At 42.9% G+C, this 18,845-nt stretch overlaps 2 protein-coding genes across 2 annotated transcripts in view; one reads left to right on the top strand and one right to left on the bottom strand.

Moving 5' to 3' along the window:
• Window positions 1–18,845, top strand: part of mtmr3 (myotubularin related protein 3) — a 401,420-nt gene that overhangs the window by 284,379 nt on the left and 98,196 nt on the right. The gene's annotated exons all lie outside the window — the stretch shown is intronic.
• gak (cyclin G associated kinase) overlaps window positions 1–18,845 on the bottom strand; it is a 43,113-nt gene that overhangs the window by 17,676 nt on the left and 6,592 nt on the right. The window contains exons 2-11 of the mRNA XM_083783778.1: window positions 14,697–14,758; window positions 13,953–14,012; window positions 13,343–13,457; window positions 12,425–12,567; window positions 11,636–11,761; window positions 10,040–10,129; window positions 5,535–5,670; window positions 4,600–4,712; window positions 4,175–4,253; window positions 3,755–3,875 (exon numbers count right to left, since the gene is read on the bottom strand). Of these exons, the coding sequence (XP_083639904.1) occupies window positions 3,755–3,875; window positions 4,175–4,253; window positions 4,600–4,712; window positions 5,535–5,670; window positions 10,040–10,129; window positions 11,636–11,761; window positions 12,425–12,567; window positions 13,343–13,457; window positions 13,953–14,012; window positions 14,697–14,758 (1,045 nt within the window). The remainder of the gene's footprint in view (window positions 1–3,754; window positions 3,876–4,174; window positions 4,254–4,599; window positions 4,713–5,534; window positions 5,671–10,039; window positions 10,130–11,635; window positions 11,762–12,424; window positions 12,568–13,342; window positions 13,458–13,952; window positions 14,013–14,696; window positions 14,759–18,845) is intronic.

Raw genomic sequence — 18,845 nt, 5'->3', positions numbered from 1 at the left:
CATACATGCATGCATGCATACAATATTAACGCACTTAAATTAATTTCAATCAGATAACTCACAAAAACAATGAACTAATATTATATGCATAAGTATGCATATAATATAATTTATCTATTTATTTATTTAGAATTTAAAATAACAACCCACCCATGGGGAACAGAACTAATAGCAGAGCCCACCGCTGGTTAGGGATGCCAGAAAGTGACCATCAGCCAAATCAAATAGTCGACAGCTCTGCCGATTATAATCGATTAATTGAACCCACCCAAAAAAAAAAAAGAATGTTTTTTGTAATTAATATCAGATAAAACTTTTAAGATTTTATATTATGCACATGCCATGGTCACATAACCATTATATGTTGAGTGCATGCTTTGATGGTTACAGTTTTATAATCAGTTTTGATGAGTAAACCTTTGTGGAGATCTTCTCAGTTCTCATTGTATGCTAGTTACTGCCATTCAGGATGGAAAATGAAATCCATTTGATATAAAGAGAACATGTTCAGTTCACTAGTCTACACTCTACTCTACACCTGCCTTCATTTCATCTGATTGTCTGTCTGGCAGGCACTTAACAAGCAATCGTTAACTGTGTCTGTTAGAGAGAGGGGCAGAGAAGAGTGGCTTTGCTCAACTTGATTTATACTTATATTCTCCACTCTGATGAAGGTACATGTTCGATATATCATGCAGCCTTACCTAGTAGCCTATATATTGGCTATAAAAAAAATAGATTATGAAATATTAAAATCGATTTCGGAGACTCCGACGATTAATCGGAAAATCGATTAATCGGCGGCATCCCTACCGGTGGTGCTGGTGGGAGAAAACAGAACTAATAGGAGAGCGGTGGTGCTGGGGTGGTGGTGGTGGGAGCAAACAGAACTAATAGAGCGGTGGTGCTGGGGTGGTGGTGGGAGCAAACAGAACTAATAGCAGAGCGGTGGTGCTGGGGTGGTGGTGGTGGGAGCAAACAGAACTAATAGCAGAGCGGTGGTGCTGGGGTGGTGGTGGGAGCAAACAGAACTAATAGCAGAGCGGTGGTGCTGGGGTGGTGGTGGTGGGAGCAAACAGAACTAATAGAGCGGTGGTGCTGGGGTGGTGGTGGTGGTGGGAGCAAACAGAACTAATAGCAGAGCCCACCGGTGGTGCTGGGGTGGTGGTGGTGGGAGCAAACAGTGCATAACAACAACCAGGAACGCACATGCAGAAGGAACGCAGGGAGAACACAGAATTAGGTGAGCTTAAATACGCCGCCAATTTGCTCAGCTGATGCCACGTCAGCAAATGACGTATTTGTCTTGCATAACACTGAATACACCCCCTGAATACACCCACATGGTAAGTAAGGGATAACGTCTGCCTAGGTGGTCATTGTCGGGAGATAATTCACAGACAGCGGGTTTAACCACCGACGCCAAGCGCATGTGATGAATCACCCTGAAGGTGATTTATATCACGACAATGACCACCTAGCCAGATATTATCCCGCTTATTACATGGCTATACTTAATACATAAATAATTAAATTGACCCAAAACAGGTCTGTTATAGATCGGTCATTATCAATAATTATACAACAGGTCGTTTTGAGGAAGCGATCCGATTAGTTGAACAGCTTTCTAGCCATGCTTCAAACCACATTATTTCAACTCCTAATCAAAACAAACAATCCAGCCGTGCTTTTCTCTCACAGCGCAGCAGACTTGGTGGCTAGGCTAGCTAGTTTCTTGAAAATATGACTCCCAACGTCGTTGAAGTGGGACTCATAAAATGTCCCTGGGAATCATCTAAAAGACCATCCCTGCATCCCTGGACTCACTCATTACATTAAAAACCTATTTACATCACTGTACGCACACTAACACACACACACACACACACACACACACACACACACACACACACACACACACACACACACACACACACACACACACACACACACACACACACACACACACACACACACACACACACACACACACACACACACACACACACACACACACACACACACACGTCTGTCTGGGAAACCAGTGCTTTAAACCACTGCAACATCACAGCAAAACACAGCAGGCGAGGCGTGCGGCTACATTACGTTACGTATATATACACAAGACCCGATTGGTCCAAACCGGTCAGCTTTTATTAGGCTCCATTTAGACTGCAGTCACATCAAGTCTAATCCGATCTTTTGGCCCGAGCGTTCACACTGCTGTTTGCAAGTGACCAGATCAGATCTATTGTAATAGACATTAACCCATTCTGACCTGAGATCAGATTCTAACGCACAGAAGAATGGTGGTTCTTTAACGCATTTTGACCTGAGATCAGATTAAAAAAATGTCTTAAATCCTGACAGTTTAAAAAAATAGCAGACCTACAAGCTCGTAGCGCCAAAACGGGTTCCCGCCCAAAATGGGTTAAAGAAGGGCTTGACATTAAGGCTTGTCCACTTGGCCGGGACAAGTATTACATCTTTCCGGATAGGACAAGTGCATACAAATTGGCCCGTTTTCTCAACTCGCTGTAACTCTGCAATACATTACTCTACAAGCCATGTCTCCAAAACTGGTGGGTCAAACTGAACAACCAATATGTCCATTTGAAGCTATGAATATGATTCCCTGCTTTCATAATGACATGAATAAACAAAAATTCAAAAAAATCCAATGGCAGTCCCTCAGTCCAATTTGGTCACAAATAATGGACCTTGGTGTGAAAACAGTTGAAAACCACTGCTGTAGGGCCTACCTACTACTAGACTGCTACAGTGTGTGCGCACGTGCGTGCGTGCACACACACACACTAGAGTGAGAACACACACACACACACACTAGAGTGAGAACACACACTGAGGGCAGATGTGGGCGTGACCCATATTTACCTGGGGCTGCTGGGTAATGTAGGCACAGAGGGAACATGTGGGGGGGGGGGGGGGCAGCAGAGAAAATACACAACCAAATAAAACCACAAAAAAACAAAACAACAAAACAAAAACAAGAAGGAAAACAAAAGGATGAAGTGAATGAGAGCCGGACAGTGATCATGCCTCGGGAATGGATATCCAACATGCTCACAGTCTCACGTTACACTCAGACCTGCCCGAGGACCATTCTACAAAATGTCTTCTAAATCCTGACAGTTTTCTATCAAAACATTTTCATGTCAAGGACCCGCAGAAATATATGTAATTGGCCGAAGACCCCCATCTGAAAATATGTTGTTGTTGCAGGGACCCCCCCCCCCCCCCAGAAGCAAAGATTTGAGTTAAAAATGTTCGGCTCTGAAAGAATATATATTAAAAAATAGCCAAAGTATAGCTAAAGTATAACATAATGCTTAAAAACACCAAAAGGGGTTCCCATCCTGAATGGGGTAAAACTCCAAGAATGAACAGTGAGCGAGGTAAGACTGCCTTCATCTTTTACGCCCACAGTGCAGAAAGATAGCGGATGTTGACACCCATTTAACCGGAAATGACGACGGCCAGATTCGGTCAATTCGGTACAAAATAATGGCATAATGGTGAAGTTACCGCCACCATCAGGATTGAGTGTCTAATACTATATGCTTGCCCCGTTAAAATGAGATATATTGTGTATATCACGGATTTTTCTATTGGCATTCAAATGATGAATTAAAAATATGAATAGAGCTGGCAGAAGGCACTGAAAAGCTGCTATTGGGGTGGCAGTCCGAGGGTTAAATAACGCCATCTTAGCTTCAACAATGGACTTTCTTACCTGGCCACTGATTGGATGACCTTAGAGGACGTGTCCTTTATATTGGTCAGGAAGCGTTCGGTCCCGCCTTTCAGGATGTCCAGGAAACCACTCCCTGATTGGTCAGCATCGTACAGTCCTCCTAGAGCATGGGAACAAACAATGATTGGTCAGGATCATACAGCATGGGAAGAAAGGCCGCACACTCACACACATTATGAAAGGCTGCACACACACACACACACACACACACACACACACACACACACACACATTATGAAAGGCCGCACACGCACACACACACACACACATTATGAAAGGCTGCACACACACACACACACACACACACACACACACACACACACACACACACACACACACACACACACAAACACACACACACACACACACAAACACACACACAAACACACAGTGTGTTACCTGCGTTGTTGTGCAGGTTGTGTATCTGCGTGGGCGGCTGTGCTCCGTTGTTGCCGAACCCTCCGTTGTGTTCCATAAGCTGCAGACAGGAAAGAGTTAATTTTGTTTCACCCATTGAGACCGGATTCTACAAAACGTCTGTCTGTCTGTCTGTCTGTCTGTGGCAGCTGTACACACAGAGACTGGAATGGAGAAGAGAGACTTCTTTGTGGACGACTTGGGGTTGGCACGCACGCACGCACGCACACACACACACACACAAACAGGTGTTCAGAACAATGACTCTGTCCTCAGAAGGCATGTGACTCACTCATTTTGCGCACATTCCTTGATTTCCCACGATTTTGGAACCAATTTATTTTTTCTCCACCCGGTTCCAACTGCCTCAGCTGTAATTAATTAACAACACTGACACACACACGCACCTCTGTGATGGGGGACTTGGGGTTGACGTTGCGTGCAGCTGCAATCTCCTGCAACTGATTGACCAACTCTGTGATTGACAGACGCTCCTCTGGATTTATCTTCAACATGGACCCTGGAGAGGAGAGGAGAGGAGAGGAGAGGAGAGGAGAGGAGAGGAGAGGAGAGGAGAGGAGAGGAGAGGAGAGGAGAGGAGAGGAGAGGAGAGGATGTTACCGTTTACATATCGATATAGAGACACACAGGGACTACAAAATGTCACGCCACCAAATGAGACAGCGCCCCCACTTCTGGTCCGTTAGAACGGTGTACTGCAGCTGCCAATGCAATGCCTATGAGAGGCATCATAAAATACCCTACTTTCACTGGTTCATTACTGAAGCTGTAGCTTCAATAAAGTGTCCCATGTGTTTGATTTGTCCTTTTCAATATCACCTGCCATCTCAATATACAACCCACAATGTACTATAATATACTCCATTAGTTTGTGAAAAGTGATGGCATTGTTAATCTCAAGTCAAAGTGGTCGCACGGTATATACGTCACGGTTGCATCCCTTGAGGTTTTCAATACCCAGATATATTTGTTGTATTTCGTTTTATATGCTATGTATTTGTGGAAAATTATCCAAACAGCATCTTGCAGGACTTCAAATCAATATAGTCTTCTAGTATGGAATTCTCCTTTAAAAGTAAATCAGCTGGTGGTAAACAGTGTCTTAGGACATTAAAACGCTAACGTACGAATCAGCTGGTGGTAAACAGTGTATTAGGACATTAAAACGCTAATGTACGAATCAGCTGGTGGTAATCGGTGTATTAGGACATTAAAACGCTAACGTATGAATCAGCTGGTGGTAAACAGTGTCTTAGGACATTAAAACGGTAACGTACGAATCAGCTCAAGGTAAACGGTGTATTAGGACATTAGTACGTACGTATCAGCTCGTGGTAAACGGTGTACTTGACGTCGTTCTGAGGGATGGAGTATTTTCCGTTGACGATCTGCAGCTTGGCGCCTTCCTCGAACGGATGCTGTTTAAAACACAGCATGTAGAGAATGCAGCCCAGCGCCTGAAACACACAACGCTAGGGTAAGAATATACCTCCAGACAGGGTAAAAATATACCACAAGACAGACACGGTAAAAATATACCACAAGACAACCTAAAAATGCAGCCCAGTGCCTGAAACACATAACGCAGGGTAAATATATACCACAAGACAACCTAAAAATACAGCCCAGTGCATGAAAAATACAATACAAGGTAAAAAATAAAAATAAATCACACCCGTGTGAAGTGGGGGGCGCTCTTTCTTATTATAATCAACATGCATCATGTCATACTGGCCAATCAGAATGCCTGTTGCCTGTGATTGTTTAGCTGATTTGCTCGTCTCCATATGACGTAAATTTTCCCTTCAATGTCAATGGCGTTTACTGTGTGCATGTTTCTCTGTTCATTGTCAATGGCAAATATTGAGACGAAAAAATCACGGGCGCTCTTATCATCGTACGTCATCCTGATGTCGATTTGCTCGTCCACATATGTGACCGGGGCCAGTGGTTTGATATACAAGGGGGACATGGTCATTTTTCAGTTTTTTACATATTATGAAACTGCACACTGTAACCTTTCATATGATCTATTGCTCATTGAAATTGGTGGGCAAATGAAGAAGATATGACCATTTGAAACTTGTTGAACCAGAAATGCCAAATTAGATAATTCCCTCTTCAAAGTTTCCCTAGAATTTGAGCCCAGGAATGGGTGTGACAATAGATACTTGTATCCACCCCTAGATACTTGCATAAACACTCCCCCCATCCACTAACCACTCCACACTGTCAACTGCACGTAGGCTATAATTTATTCCATGAAGTTACTTGTAGTTTTAGTTTAATTGCTAAATAAAAAAATGCTGTATGTTTACATTACATTATTATGTACAAAGGTACCTTTTTACCCCTAAATGCATGGCTTGAATCAGCCGTGCACTGATGTGAAAGAGTTAAAACCTTACCAACAGAAAGTCAGGGGAAAAAATACCTTAGACGTGAGTTATGATCCTTTTTTAAGAAGATCACACCAGGATTTGTACTACACTATGTCTTCACATTCAATATTTGAGCTGTTCTTCTAACAACAATGTCATGGATTGATCAAATTATATAAACGACGGATTTCACCGCGACGCGCGATCACGCATGGATGTCATGGATTGATCAAATTATATAAAAGGATTTCACCGCGACGCACGATCACGCGCGATGTTATTCATTCATGTATTGATCATCAGGCAGCTGCATCCAACGGTAATAAAGTTACAGAGATTAAAACACAGTGCTAAACATGCACATGTGTGCACTGAAATAAAGGGCAGAAGAATGGATTTACAACTAAGACAATCTCGTCAGAATGCGTGTGGTGTGGAGACCTCAAACAAACATAAAACTGGCAGCAACTTTTCTTCAGTGGATGACGGGTAAATCAGTTAATTTATACTTTTATTACAATATCCAACAGCATCATATCAAGTTAACAATAATGCTGATGTTGTAGGCTATTTACTATTGTCACAGAAACACACTGCACGGCTACTGTAACTGGAGAACAAAGATAGCTACGGCCAATCGAAACGACTCTATGTAAATACGTGCAGGAATGTTCACACCCCCAAAATACGGAAAATAGTCTTTCATTATAGAGACATTTTTGCAACGTAATTACGACTTAATGACACTAAAACGACTTTCTGATGGAATAAAAACATTCTTTAACATTCCAACTGTGTTAATGTGGCTAAAAACGAAAACCACAAAAAAGAAAGAAAGAATGTATTTCGTTCTATAGTGACATAACAGAGTTGGCGACTTGTGGTTCAAATCACTGGATTGGGACACATGACAAAATAAATTAAATTATCTATTCATTGTCAATGGTCTTTGTGTAGGACGAAAATAGCAGATTTGCTGTTTACATAATGTGACCAGCAGCCGCGTCACGTTCCTATAACGGCGGTGGGTGCCAAAAAAATAATAATTAAAAAAAGCCCAAACTGGAACACCCGATAGGCTACTATTTAATATTTCCCTTATTTTTGATACATTTTCTTTTCACGTCTATGGTATGAAAACAATGCTAAGGAGTTGCTTCAATGAAATATAATTGCTTTAAGCTGAAAACGATATGTTTAATGATGTTTTTTAGCGTTGTTACATTTATCATGCATGCCAATTAATCCGACATGCGCAGCAATTGTAACACTGGAACAGCGTCCACGTTCGGTTTAATAACTCCCGACCTGTTTTATAAAAAAAATAACTTGAAGTGGTTTATGGTAGCTGACATGTGTAGGTCCGTTGCCTGAAAATATTACATGTGTAGATAAACGGATCTCTGAGTAAAAAAATGAAACGTGCAAAGTGTTACATCGTTGGCGGCTCTCCCCTACTTTATTTACAATTTGCTAATGAACACAGTGTTTCAGTTCACAACGAACACATTAAATTGTTTCAGTATTTTGTTTCAACATTTCAGCATGATCAATGATAAACAGCTAGCAGTCGCTTTCTGGCGGTCGCTTATTGACGTACCATTTAATGTACGTGATCCAGGTAAATGTCTCTTTCCAGTAGGGTTGATATTTTCGGGCATATTTTGCGGCTTTTGCTCGGCGGCTGGCTATTAGCTGCTCTTAAAAGAGCCGTTGTGTTGGCGCTGAAGATAGTGCTGTCAGCCTCGGCAGCTACTTGTAGAGTCGGTGTTCATCATCGTAGATTCGTAGTCAAATGGAAATGCATCCTGTACTGTAATGTATGTATGCGACATACTCTCTACCTGGCAGCAGAACAAAAGCCACCTTATTAGCATTTGAATGCCCATGGGCGGCGGCCCAACACCTCTCTGGCCCGCGCCCGACGCTGCACAAGCTGGTATGTGACTACGTGACATTTTCATTCAGGACAGTCACTATACAGTGGGTGCATATTCTGCTATTAAAACAGAATGCCAGTGGGTGCAGCTGCGCTTCTGCACCCCCGGAGTTGACGCGGCTGGTGACCAGAGCCTGCCATCGCGCAACCTCCAGCTTTTCACCAGAGGAGAAAAACCTTTTATTAATTTTTATATCCAAAATGAGTTAATGGCACAAGCAGATTCTTCACATACTAGAGCATGTCTGAAATAAGTGTCAGAGCTGAAAATGTAAATATGAAATAAATGCTTAAACATGTTAGCTAGGTGTAATGTTAGAGTCCACAGAAGTGAATCTTTCAATCCTGTTTACTCAACTCGCTGTTTCTCTGCAAGACATTACTCTATAAGCCATATCTCCAAAACTGGTGGGTCAAACTGAACAACCAATATGTCAATTTGAAGCTATGATTCCCTGCTTTCATATGACATGAAAAACATTAAACATAAAATTCAAAAAGATCCAATGGCAGTCCCTCAGTCAGATTTGCTGTTTACATATGACGAAGATTCTCCATTCCTTGTCAATGGGAATGCAATGTTTGTGTAAGACGGAAATCTACATTAATAGCTGAATATAGAAAGGGCTGGTACCCTCAAAAATGTACAACAACACATGGTAAAAATCAGACCGGTCTGAAGTGAGTGACTGTACTGTACTGTACTGTACTGTACTGTACTGTACTGTACTGTACTGTACTGTACTGTACTGTACTGTACTGTACTGTACTGTACTGTACTGTACTGTACTGTACTGTACTGTACTAGCCCTCCTCCTTTGCCTGTGTGTGTGTGTGTGTGTGTGTGTGTGTGTGTGTGTGTGTGTGTGTGTGTGTGTGTGTGTGTCTGTCTGTGTGTTAGGCTGTGCAACAGTGACACTTGGTGGTGAACAAACGCTATGACGCTTAAATATGCAAGAATGATGCAACTTCTGCGCCCGTTCGCATCGAGTTGAATCCTGTGAACAAGACACGTTTTAAACTGGGATAGTATACTCTCCACTCTAAGTGAAGTAGGCAGGGAGAAGAACGCCTTTTGGTGTTTTAAGCATTATTCAAAACTTTAACTATTGAAAAATAGCAGATCTACAAGCTCATAGCACAGTGTGCCGCACTACGAGCTTGTAGGTCTGCTATTTTTTTTTTATTGTGAAAATGTGGCGCAAACCTTGGAATATTCTTTCAGAGCGACCGATTTTAACTCATATCTTTGCTTCCCTGGGGGTCCCTGGAACAACATATTTTGAGATGGGGATCGGCGGCCAATTTTTGGAGTCCTTGACATGAACTATTGAGTGATATAGGCCTAGAAACACAGGTATTTCAGAAAACTGTAAGGATTTAGAAGATTTTTTTTTCTGAAAATAAAATTGATTCATAGATTAATTGCGATGTGGATATGGATATGAATCGATTAAAAAAAAGAGGTACATAATTCATATTCTCTCTCCCCAGATTAGCTCTCACCCATATGTCTTGCTTCTCATTGATGGGGTAGTTGGAATACAGGTCAATCATCTCAGGGGTTCTGTAAGCTGGAGTGGTGTTCCTCGTTATCTGCAGGGGTGGAAAGGATACCATACTCAAATTATTTACACACTTGCATGACTGCAGTAAGGCCAGGTAACACACAGGCTGACTTCAGGTCATGACTGCAGTAAGGCCAGGTACCACACAGGCTGACTTCAGGTCATGACTGTAGTAAGGCCAGGTACCACACAAGCTGACTTCAGGTCATGACTGTAGTAAGGCCAGGTACCACACAAGCTGACTTCAGGTCATGACTGTAGTAAGGCCAGGTACCACACAAGCTGACTTCAGGTCATGACTGTAGTAAGGCCAGGTACCACACAAGCTGACTTCAGGTCATGACTGTAGTAAGGCCAGGTAACACACAAGCTGACTTCAGGTCATGACTGTAGTAAGGCCAGGTAACACACAGGCTGACTTCAGGTCATGACTGTAGTAAGGCCAGGTACCACACAGGCTGACTTCAGGTCAAAAATACATTATTTTTCCTGCAATGTTATTGGCTACTGTCTCCAGACACTTTGCCAGGTAACGAGAGCAGTTTGTTGTGCGTCCATGAAAAAATAAATCAGTTTGAAAAATAAATCCAAAACAAATCTCCTCCCACCAGCTCCCATCGTTCCACTTTCAATCTTCTTCTTACTACTGATTCTGAACGCATAGCCTGGCACTCACCTACAGTATGCTTTTTATGGCATAGTCAGCTCCCGGCAGGATCCGCCGGGAGAAACTATGCGCAGCTGCGCGACATGAGACTAATTACTTAGAGCGGCAGAGAGAGAGAGAGGAGCGTGTGTGTGTACATGTGTGCATGTCAATTTTACAAAGGTGCAGACGATCAGAAATCAGCAGAGAGTGATCAATGTTTGCGCTACTCTATGCCGAATTGAAGTGGACTCAGACCCAGACTTTTCTTTCCTCCCTGGAAATAAAAACATCTGGGTTTCCGAGGCTACTGAACGCATGGACGGTTTGGAAAACGGATCTATTGAACCACTCCAAGGAACAGCAATGTTGTCCTAACCTATGTCCCTCCCTATGTCCCGATGTTTAGAGTACCAATAGGGGGTGCTGTTGCACCACTCGCTTCAGACTGGTCTGATTTTTCACGAGCGCGCAACAAACAGCTCTCTTCTTACCAACGATCCGGCATAATGCTGTAGTCAGGATAGTGTGTGTGTGTGTGTGTGTGTGTCGTGTGTGTGTGTGTGTGTGTATCAAGTGGTGTATCAAGTGTTGTTTTTGTCAACTAAAACTAAGAGGAAAATGTCCGTCGACTACATTTTTTCACTGAGGAAAACTAAATGAACGACGACGGCATCAAGGCCGCCAAAGTACATTTTAGTCGACTAAATCAACTAGATTTAGTCTACTAAAATCTTATGGGTGACTAAAATGTGACTAAAACTAAATGAAAACTATTCAAGAGTTGGATGGAGGACATACAGTTCATACAAAACACACATCACGTGTGTGTGTGTGTGTGTGTGTGTGTGTGTGTGTGTGTGTGTGTGTGAGTGTGTGTGTGTGTACCTCATCCTCCACCATAGATCTCTTGTGAGCAGACCAGCTGTAGTCAGGATAGTGTGCCAGGGTGGTCGCGCTGCCGAAATCACACAGCTTGACGGTACCCTGGGAGCTGATTAACAGGTTCTCCATCTGAAACACACACACACACACACACACACACACACACACGTGCACACACACGTGCGCACACACAACACACACACACACACACACACACACACACACACACACACAAACATATATATAGTGTGCTCCTGTGCACCCCCGGAGTTGACGCCACTGGCACACACACACACACACACACACGTACACTTCAGTCTAGACCTCTTCACGGGTCAAAATGACGAACCCCAATGGACTACTAGGGTCTGGAATACATCAGTGGTTTCCAACCCTTTTCATATCAAGGTTTATTATTCCTTTTGATCCACGGACCACCGTTTGATGACATTTAGCCTCCCGGGCCCAAAACTAACGAATATTGTGTCTCTGAATCGTTGTTTAAGATTTTGTCCACAATTCCAAAGCTGAATTGATGTTGGTAGTTAGTACCATAGGAGAGACAACAGGCAAATTACTCAACGTTCTCTAATCGTGTAAACTTCTTCTTAAATTAAGCACTGCAGATGTTTAACATAAACAACAATTTCACTTTTGAGAGAATGGAAGAAACATCGTTTCATTTTACGCTCTCAAGAGTTAGTAGCCTAGCTGGATATAGGAGGGGTTTGCGGCACCTCAAAAATGTATGGCCCAGAGTTTTCCACGCGGGGGCGTGGCTACTTTACCTACCTTGAGGTCTCTGTGCGTGATTGGAGGCTTCTGTTTGTGCATGTGCTGCACGGCGCGACACGATTGGTAGAAGATCTTCAGCACCGTGTCACATGACATGGGCGCCCTCTGCTCCACGCGCTTGATGTAGTCCACCAGCTGACCTGTAGAGGGAGACACACACACACACACACACCGTTAACTAACTCATTCACCTTGATGTAGTCCACCAGCTGACCTGTAGAGGGAGCCCCACACACACACACACCGTTAACTAACTCATTCACCTTGATGTAGTCCACCAGCTGACCTGTAGAGGGAGCCACACACACACACCGTTAACTAACTCATTCACCTTGATGTAGTCCACCAGCTGACCTGTAGAGGGAGCCACTGTCTGTCAGAAGCCGTTGAGGGTTGATTTCACACAACACCGCTGGATGCATGTTCGCACCACTAGTATGTCTGTCAGAAGCCGTTGAGGGGTGAATACACCCGCGTGCGCACGCGGGTGTATTCACCCCTCAACGCTTGCAGGAAGTAGGAATTAAACGACAGTACCTTTGCACAGCTCGGTAAGGATCAGGAACCAGGAAGTAGGAACTAAATGACGGTACCTTCGCACAGCTCTGTGAGGATCAGGAACCAGGAAGTAGGAACTAAATAACAGTACCTTTGTACAGCTCGGTGAGGATCAGGAACTAAATGACGGTACCTTTGTACAGCTCCGTGAGGATCAGGAACCAGGAAGTAGGAACTAAATGACGGTACCTTTGCACAGTTCGGTGAGGATCAGGAACCAGGAAGTAGGAACTAAATGACGGTACCTTTGCACAGCTCGGTGAGGATCAGGAACCAGGAAGTAGGAACTAAATGACGGTACCTTTGCACAGCTCGGTGAGGATCAGGAACCAGGAAGTAGGAACTAAATGACGGTACCTTTGCACAGCTCCGTGAGGATCAGGAACTCGGCCTGCCCCGTGTCAGACTCCTCCTTGCTGATGGACGCCGCCGAGGAGAACTGGACCACGTTGGGGTGACCCGACAGCTTCTTCTGGACAGCCAGCAGGTCAAGGTTCACTACAGTTCAGTGGTTCCAAAACGTTTTCATGTCAAGGACCCCCAAATTGACACCGATGAGCCCACGGACCCCCATTTGAAAAATATATACCAGGGACCCCCATAAGAGAAGATTTTGACGGCTCTAGCAGTGATTCCCAACCCATTTAATTTCAAGGACCCCCAGTTTGAGATGCATTAGGCTACGGAAACCCATTTAATGGCATTTCTATCTCTGGGACCCCCAATTTATATTGTAAAATGTGTTAATGTGTACAAAGGGAACCAAATGGACCCGTTATAGCAGATCTACAAGCTCTCAACACGGCACATTGTGAACATGTAGGTCAGCTATTTCCACTGCTACTTAAAACATTTTATTTATAATTTATAGAATTTTAGACTTTTATTTTATTTATTCATAAAATTACTTTTGTTTTTTAAATTTAGTGCTAAGCTTGCAGTACCAGCTTCAACCACTAGAGGATACCATCAAACAGACTTCCTGGATGATGTCCTTGCTCTTCTCCTCGTCATTGGACAGCAGTCGCTGTGACATCACAGAAGGGGGGGGGGGGGGGGGGGGGGAGAGGAGATTGGTCATCACCAGCGGTCATCAATATGTCCATAGACTATGTCTCGTCCGTGGGAAAATCTAGATATATATATTTGTTTACACAGCGTAAGTAGGAAGAGTTATTCTACTTTCCGAACTAAAACCGTGCACGAGTCAAACACAACACTGGGTGGGTGAACGATACAAACGAGTCAAACACGACACTGGGTGGGTGAACGATACAAACGAGTCAAACACGACACTGGGTGGGTGAACGATACAAACAGGTCAAACACGACACTGGGTGGGTGAACGATACAAACGAGTCAAACACGACACTGGGTGGGTGAACGATACAAACGAGTCAAACATGACACTGGGTGAGTGAACGATACAAACGAGTCAAACACGACACTGGGTGGGTGAACGATACAAACGAGTCAAACATGACACTGGGTGAGTGAACGATACAAACGAGTCAAACACGACACTGGGTGAGTGAACGATACAAACGAGTCAAACACGACACTGGGTGAGTGAAAATACTGAAACCAGATATAATCATTAGGGAAGGTGTATGCATGTACTATTTTCCAGCCATTCATTTTTTATATATTTGGGGACCCCCCCCCGAGGGGTCGCGACCCACAGGTTGAGAACCCCTGGCTTATACGCTACCTTGAGGGCGTAGTCCTTCCCACTGCCGATGTCCTGGGCTTCATACACGAAGGCAAAGCCACCTGTTGGGGGGAGGGAGGGGGGGGGGGGAGAGAGAGAAAGAGGCATGACGTTATATTACATTTAAATCACCCTTTCAATCATCTTTCCATTTAACCCATTTAGACCTGAGGACGATTCTACGTCAGTCGTTCTCAAACTATTTCATGTCAAGGGAAACCCCAAAAATTATGTCATTGGCCGCCGACCCCCCATCTGAAAATATGATGTTCCAGACATGTTTAGGCTCCTAAAACGCCTCGCCGCAAAACTCATGGCGTTTGTTCCACGCAGATATGATACACAACATACACATTTCTGTATCAGATATGATACACAACATACACAGTTCTGTATCAGATATGATACACAACATACACATTTCTGTATCAGATATGATACACAACATACACATTTCTGAAAAATGTTTGAAAATGCACAGACATGTTTCAAGTCAACATGGAAAACGATTAACGATTATGCAAAAATATTTACAACTAGAACTGCACTCTGTCGAGTGCATACTTGCTTGTTGCCAGAGTTGGGTGTAACGAGTAACGGAAAATCTCGTTACTGTAACGACACTACTTTGGTCGGTAGCGAGTAATATAACGACACTACTCCTCCAAAATTGATAATCACACTACAGTTACTGGTCGCTTTAGTGCTGCAGTTACTCGTTACTTAATTGCGTCATGTGGCTGCTTTCAGCAGTGTTGCTTTGGACTAATGCACACAACGGAGATGAGTTGAACATGAACAGTAATGGTGCGCTGGAGTCGCGGACTAGAACATGTCAAATTTACGTCGTTTCGGTATTAAAATCTCCGCAGCAGCACTGCTCACAGCGAGCCAGTCTCCCACTGTCACAGAGACGGAGCAGTTGGGGTGTTGCCATGTCCGCTTATTATAAGCGACTTTGGGCTTGTTTTATAATAGTGTAGTCAGGCTTCTTTTGGGCTTGTTTTCATAGACATGGCTGCTTGTTTCTCTTCCAAAATCTGGCAACACTGCCAGCTGGGAGGGTCTTGTTTGTTGTAGAATGTATGTGCTCTCAGAGTCACAATCACTAGTTAGTTAATGCAGAGATGAATAAACCAAATATGCCAACATGAAAAACTACATTTAATGAGCATGGAGCAGGGAACTCCACATCATAAAGAAAGGGATCCTAAAGCACTGTGAACATATAGGCTACTGATTTATCTCAGTCTCATTATTTTTATTTGAATATATTTGATTTGATTGATTGAAGAATTCATTAGAAGTTTGCATAGAAAAAGTTTTACAAGGTTTTACAAGTTTTACAAGTTTTACAAGGTCAAAACTAGACCGTTTTGGAAAGGCCCATTTTGTTTTATTCCTCCACAACCTGGTAAAGAGCATAAAGAAAGATGTTGTGTATGTCCTCCTTATTAGGATTATAAAGATTTGTTAAGTGGTAAATTATTTGACAATGCGACATGCGATTTTATGGAGTAACGCAAAAGTAATGTAACGAGTAATGTAACTAGTTACTTTCTCCAGGGAGTAATAAAGTAATGTAAGGCATTACTTTTTTCAAAAGTAATATGTAATATGTAGTGCCTTACTTTTATGAGTAACGGACCCCAACTCTGCTTGTTGCACACTAGTAGGCCATAAATGGCCAACTAGTGCGCAAGCAGAGCGCGCAAGTCCTTTCGACCGCTGTAAACTGTCAAATCTCAGTATCTCTGTGAAGGAACGTTTGAAATGTATAATTTTTAGATGTAACTATTTGCTACCTACCTACTTTATGCATATAAACACCTAGTATTATTAAGTATGATTCAAGTTTCTATCTATATAAGTTTGGGTGAAGAGCTAGTCATACATATACACACCACGTACTCTGGTCCCAGCAGATCAGGCACAACTTGCTATTTTATTTTTTACTGATTATGTATATAGTATACGTATGACTAGCTCTAAATGATGACGTAAGAGACATGGTCATTTGTGGTCGTTTGGTCCCAGCAAAGCAGGCATATACTATATAGGCATATACAGTATATATATAGTATATAGGCATATACTATATATAGTATATATATAGTATATAGGCATATACTATATACGTATACATATAGAGTGTGTAGTTGTAAGTTGATTAGCGGTATACTGTGGTTACTTTGCGCCAAAAACCGTGACAGCTGTCCCGCCATTTGATGTTTATGCAAGAAAACAGCAAATCTGTGCCTGGTTTGCTGGGACCAAACGACCACAAATGACCATATTTCTTACGTCATCATTAAGAGCTAGTCATACATATACACACCACATACTCTGGTCCCAGCAGATCAGGCACAATTTGCTATTTTATTTTGACTGATTATGTATATAGTATACGTATGACTAGCTGTAAATGATGACGTAAGAAATATATATAGTATATATATAGTATATAGGCATATACTATACGTATACATATATACTATATAGAGTGTGTAGTTGTAAGTTGATTAGCGGTATACTGTGGTTACTTTGCGCCAAAAACTGTGACAGCTGTCCCGCCATTTGATGTTTATGCAAGAAAACAGCAAATCTGTGCCTGGTTTGCTGGGACCAAACGACCACAAATGACCATATTTCTTACGTCATCATTAAGAGCTAGTCATACATATACACACCACGTACTCTGGTCCCAGCAGATCAGGCACAATTTGCTATTTTATTTTGACTGATTATGTATATAGTATACGTATGACTAGCTCTAAATGATGACGTAAGAAATATATATAGTATATAGGCATATACTATATACGTATACATATATACTCTATACTCTACACTGTATAAAGTGTGTAGTTGTAAGTTGATTAGCGGTATACTGTGGTTACTTTGCGCCAAAAGCCGTGACAGCTGTCCCGCCATTTGATGTTTATGCAAGAAAACAGCAAATCTGTGCCTGGTTTGCTGGGACCAAATGACCACAAATGACCATATTTCTTAAGTCATCATTAAGAGCTAGTCATACATATACACACCACGTACTCTGGTCCCAGCAGATCAGGCACAATTTGCTATTTTATTTTTTACTGATTATGTATATAGTATACGTATGACTAGCTCTAAATGATGACGTAAGAAATATGGTAATTTGTGGTCATTTGGTCCCAGCAAAACAGGCACAGATTTGATGTTTTTCTGCATAAACATCGAATGGCGGGACAGCTGTCACGGCGGAAGAGACCGGGCGAAAACATTACTTGCGCTCTCTGCTTGCGCAAGTAATTATCTAAAATAATTGCGATCAGGCGATGATGTAGTGATTGTGACAGGCCTAGTAATCACAGCTCAGGCAGTTGGAACCGGGTGGAGAAGAATAAACCGGTTACAAAATCGTTGGAAATCAAGGAATATGCACGGAATGTGTGTGTGTGTGTGTGTGTGTGTGTGTGTGTTCTGAACACAACCTGTTTATTCACATAAAGGAAGAGAAGGGAGGGAACAGTAAACTCCTTGGATATCACATGGCAGTGTGCGTGCGTGCGTTAATAATTATTTTATAAGTCAAATAAGAGCAACAGATGAACAGAGGAGCAGCTTGAACAATAATGTGCTTGCTGCATGCAACCAGAGACGTATAGCCTACATCACACACACACACACACACACACACACACACACACACACACACACACACACACACACACACACACACACACACACACACACACACACACACACACACACACACACACACACACACACACACACACACGCGCGCGCGCGCGCGCCCCCCTGGAAGGTAACTAAAACACTAAGGGTTGCCCACCTGCCCCTGGCAGCTAAATACAACACTAAGGGTTGCCCACTTGCCCCTGGCAGCTAAATACAACACTAAGGGTTGCCCACCTGCCCCTGGCAGCTAAATACAACACTAAGGGTTGCCCACTTGCCCCTGGCAGCTAAATACAACACTAAGGGTTGCCCACCTTCCCCTGGCAGCTAAATAAAACCCTAAGGTTTTCCCACCTGCCCCTGGCAGCTAAATAAAACACTAAGGGTTGCCCACCTGCCCCTGGCAGCTAAATAAAACACTAAGGGTTGCCCACCTGCCCCTGGCAGCTAAATATATATTGGATA

The sequence above is a fragment of the Protomyctophum parallelum genome (assembly GCF_964188405.1).
Source record: "Protomyctophum parallelum genome assembly, chromosome: 15".
NCBI classification, from domain to species: domain Eukaryota; kingdom Metazoa; phylum Chordata; class Actinopteri; order Myctophiformes; family Myctophidae; genus Protomyctophum; species Protomyctophum parallelum.
Note: the sequence above shows the minus strand (reverse complement) of the source record. Positions and strands in the feature narration are given on the sequence as shown.